Genomic DNA, 22,259 nt, shown 5'->3' with positions numbered 1-22,259 from the left:
GCAGCTTTCGGTGGATCAATTCCTGATAACTCTGTAGAGTTCTGGGTAAAGATTTACAAGTACGACAATGCTTGGAATGAACACCTATACAAGGAGCTGGCACATTATGCTCTTGCTGGTTTATCGTGCCTTATTTCCAATGTCACCATAGAAATAATTTTTAGCCAAGTATCTTGTGAAAAACAAAATACAGAAACCAGATGTCCCTAAAGATGCTTGATGCTATTATTATCAGAATTCGAACAAGCCTATTTCTCAAAGACAGTTGATGCAAAAATGTAACTGTGAATGGTGACATGTTAAGCTTGTTAGCTCTGAAATGTATGTGTAATTGTATATGACACTACACTGTCAAGGAATGTATCAGAAAAGTCATGAAACTGGTTAAGATAGTTCAAACTCACAAGGACAGATAAATTTGAATTGTGAGCGTTACGAACAAATAGTATACAAAATACGATTCCTAATCCAATAATGCACCTTCCATGTGTGTTTGTTGCTTACTGTCTGTTTATGTGAATTTACAAACTGCCTTTATTTATGGCCCATCACCTAGTAGATTGTTATTCAACCATTTTGTTTGAGTGTTAAAGACAAAACATAGAAGTTTATCAACATCAGTGACCTTACATAGGCCACATACATACACTGACCAATTATTTAATATTCATGGATATCCTGAGCAGGATATGATGAATTCTTTCAAATTTTTTCATGGGGATGTTATTGTATCTGAGTGCATTTTAACCCTGGCAGAAAAAGTTGCCACTTTTAAAGTAAAACCAGCAACTTTTGATGTTTACTGTCAATCATGATTTCAATCATGATTCAACTTTTGATATGATTGCTATAGTTATAATCCGTGTATGCAATGTGTGACAAAACATATGTTTGCATATTCGCTTTACTTTAGTCTTATGTCTTATAAACTATTTGTATTTTTGGGCGAAATTGCTTTTTAGGGTGTTTTAAATGTTTGAAATTGTATGCAACCTGGTAAAATTTTAGTTACTTTTTGGTGCCAAGCATCTTCAAGCATCTGGCAACATTGCAGAGTTATGAGACTAGAAGTTCAGGCGGTTAGTTGAGAATAAGTACAATAAATTGTGTCTGTATGCAATCTATTGGAGTGTGGTGTATCTAAGTTAATAAGACGAATACAACAGGCGACCCACACAATCGTGCGCAATGCGACTGGACTTGCTTTGTAGCAGAAAGAAGTCGCACCCATCCCACTAAAAAAATATGTTGCTTTTTTGTTTTGTTTCCAGTGGGCTAAACGTGCAAAGTAGTAGGCTATTAATACAGGTAGTTTGTTTTTACTTTTTGCTCGAATTAAGCCTTTCATTCAATATTACAAAGATATACTTCGCATCGTTTACCATTTTTACAGTAAAACGTTGCGGGAAATTTTAAGAGATTAAAAGGGGTCGAGAGCAAAAATTTTGACAAGCCTTGCTCAGGGGCGTAGTTACGGGGGGGAGGCAACTGGACTACAACTACGAGCCTACCAAAGCCAAAAACAGAAATTTAATAATTTCATTCTCACCAATGGAATAGAAAAAAGACTGGTAACCTATTCTTCAAACTAATTAATGACTTGTCATTGAGAAGAAATCAGCACGAATAGGTAACCTACTGCCCAGGGCCTAGTCGTAATAGTGACGTAGATGCAAAGATGGCTAAAAAATTACTGATTTAAAAAAAATTAAAGTCAAAAGTTGGGATCGTCGACGCATGAAATAGGCAATTACGTCCATGATGAGATTTTAGCCTCAAAAACATTAGTTGAGGTAGATCCTTAAATTGTAAAATACATCATTGAAAATACTGAAATATATGAAATACACATTTAAGTGCTGTCGATTCTTTTGTTAATCCAGTATCCAATGTCACTAATGCATTGCATTCTATCTTCAGGAAGCTCGTGGATCACATCATGAAAGCACCTTTCGTATATCTGCAACCAAGTAGACTGCAACTAAGTACGAGTGCAAATATCTACTTTCAGAATGTGATAAAATGGTTAAGCAACAAAACCTAAAAAAGTCAAGAGAGGTCAGCTGTTTTAACCTTGAAACAAAATTGAGTGATTCAGCCAACCCCACAATCCTGGGTCCACGTCTTTTAGGCGCTGGTCTAATAGACGCGCACACTGTGGCGTCTGGATATTTAGGTGCGGAGCACTGTGGCGCCCGGTCATTTAAGTGCTATTCCTAGTGAAGTCTGTAGATTGTATCAGCTTGGCAGGGAGGGGCGTAGGGCAATGCTTTTCACACAAAATATTATATTGAACAGGAAAACATATTGTTTTGTTAATACGTGTGCGTTGTTGGTCATGGCTTCAGTGAGTGAAGCTGCTTACACCGGCAATGCTTTTTCACACAAAACGTTATATTATAATTTTAAGCAAAAAGTTTACGTAATTTAGCCTACAGTCTTTTTCATCGAGAAATTCCAAAGTAAGGGGTTGCCTAGTCAGTTTTGACTGCCAATTCCAATGAGTGAAAGAAAAAAAATCCACTGCGTCCCCATCTTTAAGAAGTCCTCATCTGATAACTGCACCGCCAAAATATATTTTTTTTTAATTAGCCAAAAAAGGACAGGCAAAGACTATGGATTTGCCATCATTTACATTTTTTAGCTTGAAATAAGCTACCTTTTAACCTTGGACGTAGGGATACTTCCTTGGTCATCATGACAAAAATCCCAAGGCGTGTGTATACGTCCGTGGTCGCGAAAGAGTTAACTAAAAATGAACTCAATAAGGTTCGGAAGCTTGAATAATTTATTGATAAAGCTTTCACCAACGCAAACTTGGACTAAGGACTAACAACAAACAAAACAATAATAAATCAATAAAACAACAATATATTTTTCTGTTCAATATAACATTTTGTGTGAAAAGCATTGCCGGTTTAAGCAGCTTCACACACGGCAGCCGTGATATAATTTTCTGCCAAGCTGATACAATCTACAGACTTTACTAGGAATAGCACTTAAATGACCGGGCGCCACATTGCTCCGCACCTAAATATCCCGCCACAGTGTGCGCGCCTATTAGACCAGCGCCTAACTGTCAGCGCCTAAAAGACTTGCTCCCACAATCCTCTTCCACTATAATGCTGTACGAGTGCAAGCAGCTATTAACAGTGTTGTTATTCGGCCATGGTAAACAAATTGCAGTGACCTGCTAACATTGCAGTGACGCTTGAAGATTAGCGTAGTACAGATTAGTGCACAAGTAACTAAAAGTAACCACCGACTCACGTCATCGGCAGAAGTCGGATTAATATAAAAAAGATGAATTTGGGTAGCTGGATATAAGTACAAAGTTTAATTTAACACTCTAAGAAGAATTTCAACGATTAATTTAAATTGTATTTAGGTGTTTATGTTTTGTTGCTGTCGCTACAAGCTGGTAACGAAAATTTAGAAGATGTTGTTTAATTTTCCACCACAGTGGACTTGCATCTAAATTAAACTTACCTTAAGAGTCTTATCTTCACTTTTAGCACAATCATGGAGCCAACGTGATCCATCTGGATCACAAACCGCATCATTTCCACCATGTACAGCAAGGAATGGGGAGGAAAAATCTTTTCCAATCTCCAGTATCATTTGCGCCATGCGAAGGAGTTGGAGAGCCATGTGGCTTTTGATGTTGCAATGCAACAAAGGATCCTCTAGAATTATCTTCATCTACAAATAAAAATACCTAAATCTGTCGCACTATAGATTGAAAATGTGCGATACATGTTTCTACAAGTAGTTTCCAGGCCTGTAATTGTGAAACAAGGCCTAAATAATGTCAGACACAGGTTTTTTTATGAATATTCCATATGTACAAAGATGTACAGCATCAGGGTTGAGAAAAACCCGTTTTTTTGGGGGTTTTATTTAAAAAAGATGCAAAAAAGGTAGATTCATGCTTATTTCACCTCAAATACTACTTTTTACCAATGAAGTGCCTCTCACTCACAGTACATGCTGGTATAACTCAATAAAATAATGCACTAGGGCTGTTTAACTATGAGGCCTTCTTGCATAAATGAGTTTTAGTGTAGTACAAACTGGCATTACTTGATTTTTGTGTACAGAAATATCCACTGTGTTTTCAATTTATCCTTGGAAATTTTCTTCACAATCACATTCTTAAGTCCTAATCTGAATTTGTTTTAAGTACCTTGTAGTACTTTGGTTCATTAAAAAAAAAAAAACACCAGCGTTTTTTTGGGTTGTGTAAAATACCGACAACCTGTACTGTACTCACTGCATACCCAGTGACATTCATTGAATGATCCAATCCATGTAAAGTAACAACTTAAGTTTTCTGCCTCAAAGCATTAAATCCACGATTAAAATGCTGTATCACCAATCATCAAAGGGGTTGTTTGGATAGGAAAGATGAACAAAAATTATCTTCTTTACCTTTTTGTCGACTTCAATCTAAGCCTTCAACTACCGGCCATAAGGAATGGATATGACAGAAAACAATCACAACTGCTCAAATAGACCACATACCTCGCAAGCAAAATCGATCGGTTTAAATTTACAGCAAACAAACCAATACCTGGTCTTCGTCGCGAGTTGACCCAGCGCTGTCAAATTCTGAAATCTGATAATCTGGAGCAATTGTTGCCACAAATTTTATAAGGAATCTCTAAAAAAATAGGTCAGTGTCAATCAGTGTCATAGAAAAAACAAATGGTTTTGTATACACTTCTGCCAATGGATTCATTGCAATGAACTTGAGAATGTTTGTTCACAAATGAAAAGTTGATTAAAATGTTCTTGGAATGCTTAACCATTATAACAAAAACTATGAGTGTGCATAGGCGTCGATTTTTTCTTAGAAGAGAGGAATTCTGGGTGGGCGAGAGTTTTCAAACAGATTTCATTGAATGTGTATGTTTGCAAATTCGCAATGGTTTAGTCTTTAAAATTAGCATATTTTTACTTCGGCAAAAACGTTGCCGAGGCCAAACGGCAAAAGTTGAAATTGCCTCGGCAATTGCTGTGAACATTTAGCCTAATAGGAAAAGATTGTACTAAAACATGTAAAACGAGAAGCGAAAAATATACTAGAGTAGTCTATCACGAACGCATTGTTTGATTTGTTGTGACGTAATAATACCAAAAGTAGTGATAAAGCGAGCAACGCGATACGCACGCTGTTACAGCAACTCACGTTAAAAAACTCACGGGTAGAAGGAAAGTAAGTTAATTTTGGGTTGATTCAACGTTCGAGTCAGCACAAATCGATTAGTTTTCCTGGCGGGTTATATTGTGTAACAACAATGCCCAATAAGAAATTTACGTTTGTTTTACATTAATTCGACATCTAGCGACGTTGAATTATTATAAAATAACGTTAATTGCTCAACCTGGTACAGGTAACATATCAAGATTCAACAGCTCCCTGCGAGACGATTGCCTCGATTTACGTAAGCTTATAAGCCAACATAATTTTTGCACAATTTGTGACACTGCGAGCAACACAAAGTCTGTTTGATGAACTAGGTAGTCAGAATTGGTATCATCAGATGCTGTATCAGCTGGACGAGATAACGGAAAGCGAGGCGCAACAAGGAGTAGATGTAGATGCTTACAATAATTTGATGTCTACTGGAGTTAAATCAATGCAAATGGGGTGATATTTCTATAAAAGATTCTCCCAGCTGGGCATGTGTCCAAGCGCCGGCGAAGTAGAAAGTAACCCAAATAAAACATCCAGCAATAGTAAGATTGAATCAACATCCTAGTCTGGTGTAGTCCAAGAAAATTAGTTTTTTCTCGTAATCTTGTGGTCCTTACAATCACCTCGGCAATTGCCGACGGTAATTTCGAAGAGTGTGGTTAGTCTTTCTCACAAAGACTGCGTTTAGCGTCGCTGCAGCAATTAGGCTTTAATAGGTTGGATGTTTTCTTTCTTGCACCTTGCGATTTTATGAGTGCTGCTAAACTAAACAAACTTCTTTTATGTTTTCCTTTGTGACCTAAAAAGCGTGTGACTCGTGACCTGTTATCTTTAAAGTGGCGCCTTCGGATTTGCCGCATTTGGATTTGTATAAGCGATTGTTTCAGTACCGTACGTCTTTAGTTTGTATCAGTTATTTTATTGTCATGTTCATTATGATGTCATATTCACATTCCCTTACGCTGACCGGGAACTGAAGTTTGATTGTGACGTAACGAAAGTGAGCCATTCGGAGAAAAGATCAAACGTGGCTTTCTCTCACCAGGAATTGCCAGCTGTGGCAGTTGCCGTAACAACAATGCATTGAGTACCCCTTTTTTCCATGCAGCGTTGTTGCGGAATTGCTTTGTTCTAATGTTCTGTCGGATACTTAGCGAGAGACATAGCATAAATCAAGAAGTTGCGTTGCACTTAGTTGGATAATCCAGCGTTTAAGAAAAACGGAAATAATTGTAACGAACACTTCATAAGTGTCATGAAAACAGGGTGGGCGAAACATATTTTGCCCACCCTCGTTTCACGGCAGGGTGGGCGTCGCCCACCCGGCCCACCCTATTTCGACGCCTATGTGAGTGTGTGTTACTGTTTATCAGCAATGCTTTAGATCAATTACGTATGGTCATATCAAACAAGAATAAGACTTTCGATATTTCACATAATCAATCACTGTCGGCCTAAATATACCTCTGTTAAACGATAACAAATCGCTACTAACAGTGACAATCGAAAAAGAGTTAAACATTAATAATATGTTAACTTACATAGAGTGGGGTTTCAAACTTTGGGTCCAACTTTAGCATCCCCCCGTGAGTAATAACTCCACGAAAAGCATCAGGTTTCTGATGAGCCGTTAGCACAGCCAGTGCTCCCCCCTAAGAAGCAAAGCATGAGGGAGGTTGTTGGAATTAATGCAACAGAAAAGCGTCTGTATACTATATCGGTCTGCAACTGAAACTTTACGTGATGTAACAAGGCAAAACTCCACTTAGTTTCAAATTTGAACTCTTCTTTTAGTGCCAATACAAGATAACATATGTACATGCAGGTTTGATACAACTCTTTACAATTACATATGATACAGTAGGCTATTATATAGAGTAATAAATACAAATATGCAGAATTATCAAGAAATCGACAATAGTTATACTTTTAATATTTAATAAAACGATATGTTACCATGGACTGTCCAAAAAGAAATACAGGCAAGTTTGGATGCTGCAACTTCACGTGATCAATATGCTGTAATACATCGCGGATGAATATAGAGTAATCTTTCACTGTGGTTCTATCTCCTTCACTTTCTCCATGACCAACTGGTATCATAACATAAAGTTTTAATCAAAAATCACATTCCGTTTCCATAAATACTGGTTTCACAAAAGTTAAGGTTAAATGAAGCAAAAAGGAAATATAAAATATTAATCCAAAATGCAGTTAGTCTACCAAGTTTTGTTTCTTAGTCCTCACACAAAGACCCAGGTGTCAAAGTAAATTTTCAAAGTAGATTAGGAACATTAATCAAACATTGACATGACAGACCAAATATCTAATATTTTAAAACATTATTGTGAAAAAGATGAACACAAACATATATTGACATAAAGCATTATATTAAAGGAATATCCTACTAGCAACATAATTATGCAAACCAATTATATGTGCGAAAATTTTCAGTATTTCACCTGCCTCTTTTTCCTCAGCCATTATTAGCATGTATCATGCTACATAATAGATATACAATACACTTATACAGCCTACCGTACCTCATTTAAGACAAAATATTTAAAGTTTTGAAATCAACTATTCCTTGATCATTCATCCTTAAAAAAAACGTATAGCTTACCATGATCATGTGAAAATAACAGACCCCCATGAGAGTTTAAACGAAAAGCCAGTTCTTCAAAACGTCCACAATGTCCTCCGAATCCATGAATCATGAATAATAAAAACCTGATAACATTATTCATTACAAAACGTACACCGTATTTATCCGTGTATAAGTCGCAGAATTTTGCACCAAATCTTGCCCAAAAAGGTTGGGGTGCGACCAGGCCTCGATATTCGTTTTTGTTGACGGCGGACAAACGTGTCCGGTCTGAGCAGCTATCTTGGCGGACACACCAGTTTTAGCGTTGATCGTCATGTTTAATCACTTTATCTTGATAATTCTTCGCCATTTGAGAACTACTGTATAGCTACGGTTGAGAAGGCTTTTTTAAATTTCAGTGAAGTCACTCTGAAAGGCTTTCATCAGACCAACGATATGCGCTCGAAGAGTTAAAGCGCCGTGTAGATGCTTAATACGACGCATAACTGATTAACTTCCACCGAACGAGGTCGTGTGGCTTCTTGCGTCACAATGCTCTGGGCAGGAGTCGGAAAACTTCTACACTAATGCCACTATTTTCTGCTGTGCGAAGTTTCATTGGGCTTTTTTCTTTAGGTTTATTTTTGTGTGTCTTGTGAGCGAAGTTTACTTTTCCGTAGGCGTTTTCTTTCTTATTGTAATACTAAAACTTAACAAATTTTGCTGCATCTTGCTGTTATAGCCTACTCGCATAATCTAATTTTGTAACTAACCTTGCGTGTTATCAATATTACTGGATCAAAGCCAGACATTGTGACGTAAGACTTGAATTAAGTTGCACGTGATTAGTGTAGAAGTACCGGTATTCCCATCGATTCTTAGCGAAGAATTTACCTTCGTTAATCAATCGTTGAAGCAACGTAAAAGTCGAAAGTTTTCCTTTTTGAATGGAAGCTAGGAGATACAGTATTCACATTTTCTAGATGCGCGGGAAATTATATTCTTGCAACAATTGTTTGTGCTATGCAATGACGATTTGTATCGGTAGTTCCCGTGTTATTTCTCGGCGGACAAATATGTCCGATTCACATGCTGTGACGGCGGACATGTTCGCCGTGAATTTCGAGGCCTGGGTGCGACTTATACACAAGGTTCTGAACTTCTGACAAACGAATGCTACAGATCGCGCGTTAGCGCTGCTATTAAGCGTTTGTATTTTGCGTGCGAGGATTGCGAGCATTGTATTAACATGCTCACTGCACAGCATGCATGTGAATTTTAATGCGAACAACTCGCATGTGCGTGTGCGGCACGCTTGATTGCAATGAGAAAAAGGCATAGGAAAATTTGCTAAAAAAACTTGTACCAATATTTGAGCCAAATTTTGGGGTGCGACTTATAAGATATATATATACACAGATAAATACGGTAGGTTGAATAAAGCTGTCCAAAATATTATACAATATAATAAATCAAATGTTGGTTATAATAGAAAGCAAGTTAACATTATTGTTATTAGTGCAAATGTCTACTGGATAAACTGCTATTGACACAAACTTTTTTCAACATTGTAGAAATACTCCAAAAAAAGAATTCAAAATTAAAACTAACTACCCATAAACCTTCAAAAATATCTTTTTTTATAAAAAGAACATGTGCAACATGTTGTGAATAATGCATTAGACATTTTTCTTTCACTTTTTTCATACTATTTTAAAGTACATGATGAAAAGCCAAATCATGTGTAGCTTTGTCAAGTGCGTTCATACCATGCATTGCATTTGGTATATATATATACAATAAATACATATACTTTGTTCCACGTTGAATATTCAACAGATTGACACAAAACCCCCAAAAAAACTCATACAACTTGTGAAATAAACTGTTATTCTTATTAGTGACCGCAAATTGCTATAAAATACAAAATTTACATTGATTAATGTTGAAATGCAATAAAGGATTGTCTAAAATTGTTTTTATACAAAAATTAAAACAGCTGTCATTTTGTAGATTGAAAATGTGCAGTACATGTTTCTAAGTGTAGTTTCCAGACCTGCGATGGTGAAACATGGACTATTATGCAATATATAGGGTTATTACAATATGTTGTGTCTTGCCTGTCTTTGGTATAAAAAAGCAAACTCTCCCCCAAAACTATATACAATATACAGCCTTCGAAATTAGGAATGCAGGAATGGCGCATTAGCGCCGGCAATAAAAATGCCGAGGCCACATGAGCGCTTGTAAGGACCACAAGATTACAAAAAAACTAATTTTCTTAGACTACACCAGACTAGGATGCTTATTCAATCTTACTAATATTGCTGGATGTTATATTTGGGTTACTTCCTACTTCGCCGGCGCTTACATACGTGCCCAGCTGGGAGAATTGAATCTTTTATAGTAGTATCACCCTATTTGCATTGATTTAACGCCAGAAGACGTTAAATTATTGTAAGCATGTACTCTTCATTGCGCCTCGCTTTCCGTTATCTCATCTAGCATCTGATGATACCGATTCTGACTAGTTCTTTATCAAACATACTTTCGGTACACGACAACTGGGCGAGACAAACTGGGCGATACCCACTTGGGCGAGACCAGGTGGGCGATGCGTCAAGTGGGCGACGAGTCAAGTAGGCGACAAGCCAAGTAGGCGACGAGCCAAGTAGGCGACGGACCAAGTGGGCGACGGTAGCGAAAGTTTAGCCGTTCGGAACGGTGGTGACATATATAATTTATCTAATCGCTTTGCGGCGTTACGGTTTATCGTGAAGCTTAAGAGAAACCCCTCAGAAAAGAAACAAACGAATGGCCAAAGAGTGGTTGAAGTCATCGAAGCTTGTCAGTCGTTATAAAGTCACATTTTCTGTTTTAGATCGTAAAATATAACTTTTATTTTTACTTTAAAATACAATGATTGATTTGTGGAAGGGAGGCAATGAGAGTTCTCACGCTGAGTTTCACGAAGCATTGGAAGCAACATTTTCATTATTTTTTGTAGTCTAGTAATAGCGCTTGCTGTTTGATGTTAATTTTCATTGTGACGTCATGTTGACACATTATTTTGCAGCACACAATCCAGTCTCTGAATATTATAAAGTAAATAAACACTTGCGGTGGGTCACTAGATCAGCCAGTGCTGAGATCTTAACTACTGAGTAGCTGGTTTGGTAGGTACATGCATTAGACATTTGAATTTTTTGCAGTGATTTTCAAGCGAAACTTTCGCTACCGTCGCCCACTTGGTCCGTTGCCCACTTGGCTCGTCGCCCACTTGACTCGTCGCCCACTTAGTCCGTCGCTCACTTGACTCATCGCCCACCTGGTCTCGCCCAAGTGGGTATCGCCCAGTTTGTCTCGCCCAGTTGTCGTGTACCGACATACTTTGTACTGAAAAGTTTGGGTGTTCATCAGGACAATTATCGTTTCTAGCACTAGTTGCTACGTTCATCTGATGAAATTGAAAGTAAAATTAACAACAAACAAGATGGTTTATTGCTTCACTGACGTTTCGCGCACCATGACAATGCGCATCCTCAGAGCGAATAACATACAAAATAAAATTTCACCAGGTTATACTGCGGTGCGATTGAAGGCAAGAAAAAATAAAACACGCAATAATTTAAAAAATTGGCCAATGATGTGTGAGCGGTTACTTTCCACGTTAAAATTATGTAAAAACTTCCAACAAAAACATAAAAATTCGAAACAGTGACGACCAACAAAAAAAAGTGCGATTGAAGGCAAGAGAAATAGAACACAATGTTTTAAAGGGGTCTGCTACTATTCGGCGAGTCCGATTCGACTAGTCCGATTCGGCGAGTTCCCTATTCGGCGAGAGCCTTTTTCGGCGAGTGCCCTATTCGGCGAGTTTTTAAAATTTTATTTTTAAAAGGGAATTATCGGGTACCGTAGCCTAATTAGTAATTATAATTGCCGTTTTTACATCGTTAAACGTTGAAATCGTGCAGAAAAGAATAAAAATAAAATGTTTGAACTATTAAATTAAAATTCGTTATGTCAGTTCAGTTGAGTTGTTTTTATTTCTGACCATCATATGAAAAACAATACACGTCAACATAGCAAAGATAGATGCGACAAAACGCGAACGTTAAAACGTGCTTGAATTCGTCATGTCAGTTCAGTTGTTTTTATTTTTGATCATGATATCAAAAACAATTCACGTCAACATAGCAAAGGTGTAGAAAAAGGTAGAAGCGACAAAACGCGAACGTTAAAACGTGTTTGTGACCGAAGTAAGTTATTGAGTTGAAAGAAATTTGGCACGGTCGCAACACCTTCAGAAAAATTTAGGAAATAAAGGGAAAATAAAAAAAGAAAAGGTTACAAAAAAAATCATGTTTCATGTCTATAAGTTAGTACTTTTGAATAGTTAAAATGATTAGTTTAGATCAACAAATGTGTGGCCTACAGCTTGGATTGAAAGGAAATTATCGGGTACCGTAGCCTAGTTATCCCGACCAGCAGAAATTGCCGTTTTTACATCGTTTTAACGTCGCTAAACGTTGAAATCGTGTAAAAGAGAGAACTTTGATGACTAGAATACGTTGAAATTTGTTCCAAGAAGCAATTTAGCCTAACAGTTTATTTGTACATTGATTCAACGTCCGAATACATTATCTTAAAAATGCATAATCTTAAAAATGCAACGTATCGAAGGGCTTCTGTGAATGTTTTTCAGTTTCAACGCAGGCCTTAAAACTCATGTTTTTTTCCGGCAGCCATCGAGGCCTACCGAGAGCTCTTTCTCGGCGGCCAAATCTGCGTGCTTGGAGGCCAAAATACAATAACGATAGCACAAGTAAATAGCATTAAACTTGCAACAATGTTAAAATGATCACTTAGCGTTGTTGAAGTCTGGGCGACGTCCTGCAATAGAATCGTTGTACCACACCACGCATTAAATGCTTTATCGGGATTGTAATCCAGTATTGCGGGACCATCTAACAACCCTAAATTGTTTTAACTGCTCGCAGCTCAGTAAATTGTTTCAACTGCATACCGCCTTTCATAAAACCTGGCCATTTATTCCGCTATAATGTCATCATTGAGGGTGTGAAGTCACTAACCCACAGCGTTCTCAACTATGAAGACACGTGTTTTACCCACGGATGTCAACTAACCTAGTTCTCCTTTTTAACAACGATTCAATATTCGACAACATTGAATCGATATAAAAACGACAATATTGCCAGCCGATGTAAATTAGCACTTCGGATTAACACTTCGTTAAAATAAACATCGGGAATTGCAAACAAGACTTACAGCGCTGGTGATCGCAGCTGGATATATTCAATACAACAGTGGTGACTATGATGCGCTGACCTAATTCTGTGTCACTCTTTGATACTACATATTTTCGACATTTAATCCACGATCATTCTATTGCGAAATTAAATAATTGGCTAGAAGAAACCGGCGGCCAAACTTGGCCGACGGAAGAGGTAGCACAGGCGGTCATTCAAGCACTACTTAGCAGCCATGGCCGCGATGGTCGCTGGCTGCTTTAAAGGGGACCTGAAATGAAAAATTAAAATTTTTTTGGTGATTCTTTAGTGTTTAAGTATTATATTTTTCAAAAAAAATTTTTTGATATGCCTTTTTGTTTGAGAGATATAACCAAATAAAAATCGGCCACCTGATGGCGCTATGTGTCTTGTGATGTCATCGGCTGGCAACCAAGTAAACAGCTTCATGCACTTGCCTTAGAAACGTCGCATAGGTCATTGTATATTGAACATAAACAAGATGTCTGAAACAAGACAAGGATTTCTCTTTGAACCAAAAAGACGGCGACTTGACAGCGAAGAACATCATTCTGATTCGTGCTCTGACAACACCAGTTCAGACAGCAGTCGGATGGAAAATTTACATTGAAAAAAATGTAGGAAAATAATTTGCTTGAACCAAGTGGTTTATATCAACTAAAAGTAGCCTATGTATTCAGAGTTGCCTAATATGCCTTTGCCTACCCTGCCAATGTTTTACTGTCCTACTGACCTGTTTCAAAGTCTTGTTGTTTTCTCGCTTTGCTATTCGATCCAAACGCCCGATCGTACTCACAGACCTGTACCTAGGTCGATCGAGTTTTGTGGGTACTGTACTGTATTGTATTGACAGTGGCTTTCACATATCTTGAAAAATCAAAGACAGAAGAAACAGCTTCAGGGATGAGCAGGTGTTTGGACTTGGTGCCTTGTAGCTCTGCCTGTAGATCGCGTTGGTAATCGCTGGCCAGAAAATGATTGGTGCACACATGCCAGTGCTTATTTACAGGTGGGTTTTTGAATTTCATCGCTGAGATCCATTTCTTCAGCTTGTCGTCATTATTCAGAGGTAAACGATGAAAGGTTTGACGATTTCCCGGTTAGTACGACCGGGAGCCATACAAGTAGCCACCATTTTAAGGGTGTAAAAACTCCCTTAGCACAAAATTGTTTGCTGTTTCGGTAGCCTACGCGATTTGTTCCTTGTGTTTGTACGCAAAACAATAGACCTTGGATGCCGCTTTGCCAGCCAATGACGTCATAAAACACTTTGACCAATCAGAATCATTTAATTCAAAAAAGGTTTTTTTAGGTTTTTTAATTAATGGTAACACAAAAAATAAAAAATTTTTTGAAAAACGTTTTATTTCAGAAAGATCTACAAATACAAAAGCTATGTATTTTCGTTGCAGTGCACCTTTAAGGTTTGCAACGTATCCTAGTCATCAAAGTTCTCTTTACTACACGATTTCAACGTTTAGCGACGTTAAAACGAGAAGCCACACATTTGGTGAGTCTTTTCATTCTGTTACTACAATGTAAAAATGAACTGTTAGGCTAACTGGGTTCTTGGAACAAATTTTTGCTGGTAGGGATAACTAGGCTATGGTATAATACCCGATAATTTCCTTTCAATCCAAGCTGTAGGCCACACATTTGTTGATCCAAACTAATCATTTTAACTATTCAAAAGTACTAACTTATGGATATAAACATGATTTTTTTTGTAACATTTTCTTTTTTTTATTTTCCCTTTACATCTTAAATTTTTCTGAAGGTGTTGCGACCGTGCCAAATTTCTTTGAACTCAATAACTTACTTCGGTCACAAGCACGTTTTAACGTTCACGTTTTGTCGCTTCTACCTTAAAAACAACTGAACTGACATGACGAATTCAAGCACGTTTTAGCGTTCGCGTTTTGTCGCTTCTACCTTTGCTATGTTGACGTGTATTGTTTGTGATATGATGGTCTGAAATAAAAACAACTGAACTGACTTAACGAATTTTAATTTAATAGTTCAAACATTTTATTTTTATTTCTTTCTGCACGTTCAGCGACGTTAAAACGATGTGAAAACAGTTAGGCTGCGGTACCCGATAATTACCTTTCAAAATTAAAATTTCAAAAACTCGCCGAATAGGGAACTCGCCGAATCGGACTCGCCGAAACGGGCCATTCCGGTTTTAAAGACTGGCTAATGATGTGCGGTTACTTTCGACGTTAAATTACGTAAAAAACTTCCAACAATAAACATAAATTTGAAGCACTGAAGACCACTAGAAATTCGAGACAAAACTAGAAGTTTTTTACGTAATTTTTACGAAGTTTTTTACGTAAATCAACGCCACACATCATTAAGCCAATCTTTAAAACATTGTGTTCTATTTCTCTTGCCTTCAATCGCACTTTTTTCTGTTGGTTGTCACTGCTTCGAATTTTTATGTTTTTGTTGGAAGTTTTTACGTAATTTTAACATGAAAAGTAACCGCTCACACATCATTGGCCAATTTTTTAAAATATTGCGTTTTTTTTTTCTTGCCTTCAATCGCACCGCAGTAGTATATAACCTGGTGAAATTTTATTTTGTATGTTATTCACTCTGAGGATGCGCATTGTCATGGTGCGCGAAATGTCAGTGAAGCAATAAACCATCTTGTTTGTTGTTAATTTTACTTTCAATTTCATCAGATGAACGAAACAACTAGTGCTAGAAACGAAACATACTTTGTGTTGCTCGCAGTATCCCAATTGTGCCGAAGTTATGTTAGTTTATACGTAAATCGAGACAATGTTCTCGCAGTGATGTATTAACTTGTACCTGGTTGAACAATTAACGTTATTTTATGATAATTCAACGTCGCTAGATGTCTAATTAATGTTTAAACAAACAAGAAAAAAAATTATTAGGCATTGTTGTTACGCAATATAACCCGCCATTCGCCGGGACAATTAAATCGATTTGTGCTGACTCGAACGTTGAATCAACCCAAAATTAAATTACTCCCCCCCCCGGAAGTTATTTAACGTGAATTACCGTAACAGCGTGCGTATCGCGTTGCTCGCTTTATCGCTACATTTGGTATTATTACATCACAACAAATCAAACAATGCGGTTGTGATAGACTACTCTAGTATATTTTTCGCTTCTTGTTTTACCGTACATGTTTTGGTACAACCTTTTCGTAATAAATGTTCACAGCAATTGCCGAGGCAATTTCAACTTTTGCCGTTTGGCCTCGGCAACGTTTTTGCCAAAGTAAAAATATGCTAATTTCGAAGACTGTATATATAATTATATATATAAATAATGGCTTCATTTGGCATTTTCACACTTGCGATTTGTTGTTTTCTGCCAGTTTTTAAATATACTTCCGAGCTGTAGCTAGCCTTATGCAATACCAGACATAGGTTAGTCTTTGTCCCAGATCATTAATACATCCGTGACAGTACCGTACCAGCAACAAAATAAAGCCTAGCTAATAAGTATATTTCTTGTTACCTTGCTTTGTTTGCAGGGCTCCAGTACATGCACCGAAGGTGTTGCTGATCAGCATTGACCAAATGATCAATTTCGGAAAACCGTTTTCCTGTGTAAGTTTTTGCAGTAGTTGTCCCTGTTAAAAAAGGCTACAGATGTACAATTCGATTACATGGCAAAGATAGCCTATTTGAAGAATTGACAATTCAGCAACAATAATCTGCCTAGATAGCTCAGTGGATTTACACAATTACACATGTCTAGTTGTCTACATAAAACACAAGCAACATTGCACAAACTTTCAGGTTCAAACTTGAATAATACACCATACCACAAGCAAAAGTCGATCTACATTTGTGAAGCAAGCAACAATAATGTTGCCAAAAGCGAAAATCAATCTGTTGCATAATCATATGGACTACTAGTGTAGCAAAATTCACACATAAACATTGTACAAAAATGCAATGTTACCTGCACACTGTGACATGTTGGCAGAAAAAATTGCAGTCGTCTTGAGTACATTTTCTTTGTATAAGAGCTTTGCACTCCATCCTGCGCCAGCTTTTATGGCAGTACACACTAGCAATCAACAGCATGTAAAAGAAATTGTAAATAAAAGCAAAAACAGTCAAGTGAGAAGTGTAAGCCTTCGCTGTAAAGTAGGCTATAGGTAGAAACTAGTCTCTATAAGGATTTCACGCAGGTGCTGGTTAAATAAAGCACATTTAAGATACAGACTAAATAAGCATCATTACCGTATGGCATGGTTTCCAAAACCAAAACGTTTTCACCAGAACTAATATCCAACTAATTAAAAAGCTCTTTGAAGATGGATACAGTACGGTAACGTATTGTATTCCTGCAAAAGTGCAAAACAAAAACTGCAAATGACAAGCTCTAAAAATTCATCCAAAAGTGAGTTTTTCAGGAAGGTGTTGCCAGATTTTATACCATTTACAATTCAATTTATTTTTCATTGGAGGCTGTTCAGTTCAGTTTATTGTTTTGCTGGCAATAAACAAACAAAAAGTAAATACAAATTGAGTGTGTATCAGCACAACAGGATTTCATTTCAATTTTTCGATTCAATATTTTACCTTATAAATACGCTTACCACATTATTGAATTGCTATTTATCTCAGGCGTATCACTTTTTTTGATATAATATCATGTCTGGCCATATATCTGCGCAAATTCATAGCACTTTGGTTTGTTTGCTTGCAGTGTGACTTTTTTATGTTTTTTGACACGTGCAATTGATGTCAAAATTAAATTATTCAAAATTTAAAATCAACAACTTTACACATTTTGCTCAAACTGTGACTAAGTTGAAATCAATTAATGGTTTATTTTTTTACTGAGTTTTTCATGACAATTACACATGAATAATAAGGAGATCAGATAATGAGCAATCTTGCGATCGGCCAGACTGGGCTCCTTTGCAATATTGTTCTCTTTCAACCAATACCACGTATCACGGTTGAGTAACCACACGCTCAAACAAAGTAACAAACCATATCAATGTCATCTATGGGCAATGGCAGTGGTTCCCAAACTTTTTCTATTCGCGTACCATTTAGCACTCAGTTTCATACAGTGTTCGCTTACCACCAAGGGTAAGGATGCCAGGGCTTGGTTTTTCCACCTAGATCTGTTTTTTTTTACCACATCTGGGTTTTAAGTTTTTTTAATTCAAATTTAGATAAATCTAGGTTTTTTGGTTTTTAACTTTGTACAGAGCTTGCACGGTATTAAGGCACTGGGATCCTCGATAAATGGTCCACACTGCAATACAAAAATGATAAGGTAATGTTTTTTGCATCAGCTACTGCAGTCAGTGAGGTACAGGATGCTGAAGAAATGATCCAACTTTATGAAAATGTGGATGACTAAAAATTGGAGTACCGGTAGTACAACTATTTGTGTTACTGAACAATTGAACATTTATTTATTGTGAATTTGAGTTATTCTTTTCAACATTATGTTTAAATGAAAAAAGCTAAGCAGGGTTTATTGCCAAGAACTAAGCTACCGTAGTTGTACACCAAACTGTAAGCACTTAGCAGGCATGATGATTCTCCTCAGCCGCAGTCTACAACTCACGCAGCAAAAAGTTTAGTTCAAAAGTCAAAACTAACCTCAATGGCTAGCCTATACACTCATACATCTAGTCAGTTTTAGAAATTTTGGTTAAACACACACTGAACCTTGCTAGCTAGACGCTTTACCATAAAGGCAATTTTGAACCAAATCTTTGCTGTGGCCCATATACGGTAGGTCTACCAAGCTCTTGTTTTTGTATATAGTTATATTCCATACTGGGTTTTTTTTTTCGGTCATTTATCGGTCATTGACCGATTTTTTAGCAAAATGTCCGAAAAAAATATAGTCAATTCGGTCAAAATGTCCGAAAAAAATTGCAAGTTTGAATTTCGCTGATGAACGTTGAAGAAACGTTTGTCTGTTCTAACTTTTCTCCGATATAACACGACAACGTTTCTCAGCGAAACTTCATGTTGTAGCTGGTCAGGGCGAAGTGTAAATTTTGGTTTGTATCAGCTAATTGAAGGGAAATATTTTCATCAGAAAAAATGACTCAAATAAATAAAAAATGACCGAATTTTTTCAAGTCATTTCGGACAAATGACCGAAAAGTCTCAGCGACAAAAAAAACCCAGATTCCATATACCGGTATATTAACTACCATACCAACATAAGCAAGGTATAATTACATTTATATACGTGTTACTATTTGTAGCTTTCTGAGGCTTCTGTGTAATGATTTAAAATGGTGCTAAAAGCACTCGCAGGTTTTTTTAACCGCTTTACTACATATTTTCTGGACCTGGGTTTTTTTGCCTCATCTGGGTTTTTTTTAGCACACAATCTAAGTTTATTGGAAATTTGTTGCTGGCATCCCTGCTTACCACCGAAGCTACAACCAAAAATCTCAAATATATACAATAAAAGGCAAGAACGTTTAACGAATTTTAGTATAGCGCTGTAAGACTAAAAGATTTTAATATTAGACTAAATATAATTACAGTAAGCTGTTCTGTCGGATTAGTAGAAGACCAATAGGGTGCACTACCGTACTACTGACTACTATCTGTAGCAACATTGAGACCTGAAACATTTTGGTTTGTCTGTTGAACAACCTAGGTCAGAGGTTTTCATCCTGTGCATAGTTTCAACTTTTCAAGGGCATCGCACAATGATTCCGCTTCTAAACTCAATTGCATGATAAAGCTCTCACAGATATTGTTATCTCTTGACATGTGCATGAGAACTCATCATTGCGAAACTGTAGCAAATGCTTATGGTTTAACAATCCTATACCGGTAGCGCAATTCTAAATTCATTTCGTCGTACAACAAATAAAAGCAAGACACAAAAATAAATAAAAATGACTAAAATTCCTATCGCTGAATGCGTCGCAAGCAGACTTGGACAACTGAATAATTTTAGTTGTCTAATTCGATAAATTAGAGCGGAATATCGGTAAGTCTAATCTAATTCGGTAAAAACTTGTGTGTTCTAATTGTAGTTCTTATCCAGTCTCCAGTTTTACTGAAAAATTTTAGTTTGTCCAAAAGTATTTTTGGCAAATGGAAGGATACTGCGCTCTTATTAACATTACAAAAAGAAAATGCAACAAAACGATCAAGATCAAAGTGTCATTCCATCCCTTGAGCAGCAAAGTCATGAAAAATTTGATTAATTCATCAATTCACTGACGTTACGATGTATATTATAATGTAAGTGGCTTTGGCGCTGTGATGGTGGAATGACACTTTGATCCCGTTGTCACATTGGCGTTTTTATCCAACTAAAAAAAATATGTGACAACTGCGTCCAACTAATTCTTATCTAGTTTAAATTCTACTCTAATTTGTGAAAACTTGGGTAGGTCTAATTCTAATCCTAGTCTAATTTGTAAAAACTTGAATTATATAGTCTAATTCTAATCTAATTTCGAAAGACTACAAAAATTCTAGTTGAACAAGTTTGATTGAGGATGATACGAAGCTTTTATTTCTGAAGTTTTGTCACTCGTCAGTCAACATGACTGACTAAATGTTGAAAATAAAAGTTTGGTATTATGCTCAACATCCTCATCCTGTGTTTCTCGGCAGCCGATTTGTAGCAAGAATTGACAGCGATAGACATCGTGTTTCTGGTAGCATAGTACAGTCACTAGATGACTAGAAGAATGCAAGTTATTTTATTATTGTATGCGGTGTGTAGCCAGGAATTTTGAAAGGGGGGGTTTTGAAGGCAAAGCCTGGCGGCGTGTTTGCCAAAAGCGACACCCAGCGGCGGGAGGTCTGGGGGGCTTCCCCCAGAAAATTTTGGTATAAATATTCCTGTAAATAGGGTCTGGGTATGAATATTCCTGTAAAATGGTGCTGTCCGGTAGCATAGCAAAAGGATAAGATCATGTTTTCTTCGGCATTTTCTGAAATAAAGCTACAAGTCTCTATGTTTTCTTGTTGCTAATTCCTGGCTGAGATATTTGAATGTTTGGTATTGGCAAAACTCGCTCTTTTAATGCAGTTTTGTTTAAAATTAGGCAAAGTTTGTTTTGGAGACATAAAGACTAAAAGCATCATTCTCAATATCGTGACGTCACACGCGTGCCAAAGGGGGTGTTTTAACCCCCCCCTGGCTTTGCCACTGGTTGTATGATAGTTTTGATCAGTGGTTCTCAACCTTTTCTTTGACACGCCTCCCTTCAGCAAAGATAACATGCTTTATGCCCCCTTAATTTTGAACAAGGTACTGTAACACTAAAAACAATTTTTTTATGGTGTATGGGCTATAATGACCATACATAATGTGTTAGTGAGTTAGCCTACCATACTTGAAATTGCTTCTCAGCAAATAAAGTTTGAACTTGAGGTTTAACTCCAGAAATTGCATAATGTAGCCTAAGTCTTCAATTCTCAGCCTGTCTTTGGTCTTGATAGCAACTGCAGTAGAAAATTAAGTTTCACAAGGATATATGAATCTGAGCAATGTTAGTACAGGAATGAACTGATTTAAAATGAATAAATCTAAAAAAGATGTAAAGTGTGGAGTTCCAGTTTTTCAAAGTCTTACTTGGCACTGATGGGGTTAAACTTCCAGACAAAAACTTGTTTTGGTGTTTTTCAAAATATTTTTCTGGATTTCCAGATTTTCCTCCAAATCAGAAACTATTTCGTGACCTTTACTTTCAAGACATTTACATGAGTTGTTGGTTGATTTGTCTACTCAACTTTATCATCTGCGAGTACAGTATCCAAGTTACTAAGCTTACTAGATTTTCTTGTTCAACTTGACTCTTGTAAAGGTAAAGCTTGAAAATCAAAGTTTCATGTAGCATGTTTCTTTGGACAACCGAACCATAAAAGATACGTGTAAAAAGCCAGATATTCTGTCTTCGAAATTAGCATATTTTTACTTCGGCGGCAAGAATGTTGCCGAGGCCAAACGACAAAAGTTGAAATTGCCTCGGCAATTGCTGTGAACATTTATTACGAAAAGATTGTACCAAAACATGTAAAACGAGAAGCGAAAAATATACTAGAGTTGTCTATCACAATCGCATTGTTTCATTTGTTGTGATGTAATAATACCAAAAGTAGCGATAAAGCGAGCAACGTGATCCGCACGCTGTTACGGTAATTCACGTTAAATAACTGACGGGGGGAAT

At 37.0% G+C, this 22,259-nt stretch overlaps 1 protein-coding gene across 1 annotated transcript; it reads right to left on the bottom strand.

Annotated features, from left to right (window-relative positions):
- Positions 1-1,671: 1,671 nt before the first annotated feature.
- Positions 1,672-17,048, bottom strand: LOC145788370 (monoglyceride lipase-like). The gene is made up of 8 exons (XM_082600143.1): positions 17,033-17,048; positions 16,583-16,697; positions 7,824-7,930; positions 7,157-7,293; positions 6,742-6,852; positions 4,574-4,663; positions 3,490-3,702; positions 1,672-1,960 (listed from the first exon to the last, which is right to left on the bottom strand). Exons 1-8 carry the CDS (start codon positions 17,046-17,048, stop codon positions 1,853-1,855), a joined length of 897 nt encoding a protein of 298 aa, XP_082456269.1. The 3' UTR covers positions 1,672-1,852.
- Between the last annotated feature and the right edge of the window lie 5,211 nt (positions 17,049-22,259).

This window comes from Aplidium turbinatum, chromosome 2 (assembly GCF_918807975.1).
Source record: "Aplidium turbinatum chromosome 2, kaAplTurb1.1, whole genome shotgun sequence".
NCBI classification, from domain to species: Eukaryota; Metazoa; Chordata; class Ascidiacea; order Aplousobranchia; family Polyclinidae; genus Aplidium; species Aplidium turbinatum.
Note: the sequence above shows the minus strand (reverse complement) of the source record. Positions and strands in the feature narration are given on the sequence as shown.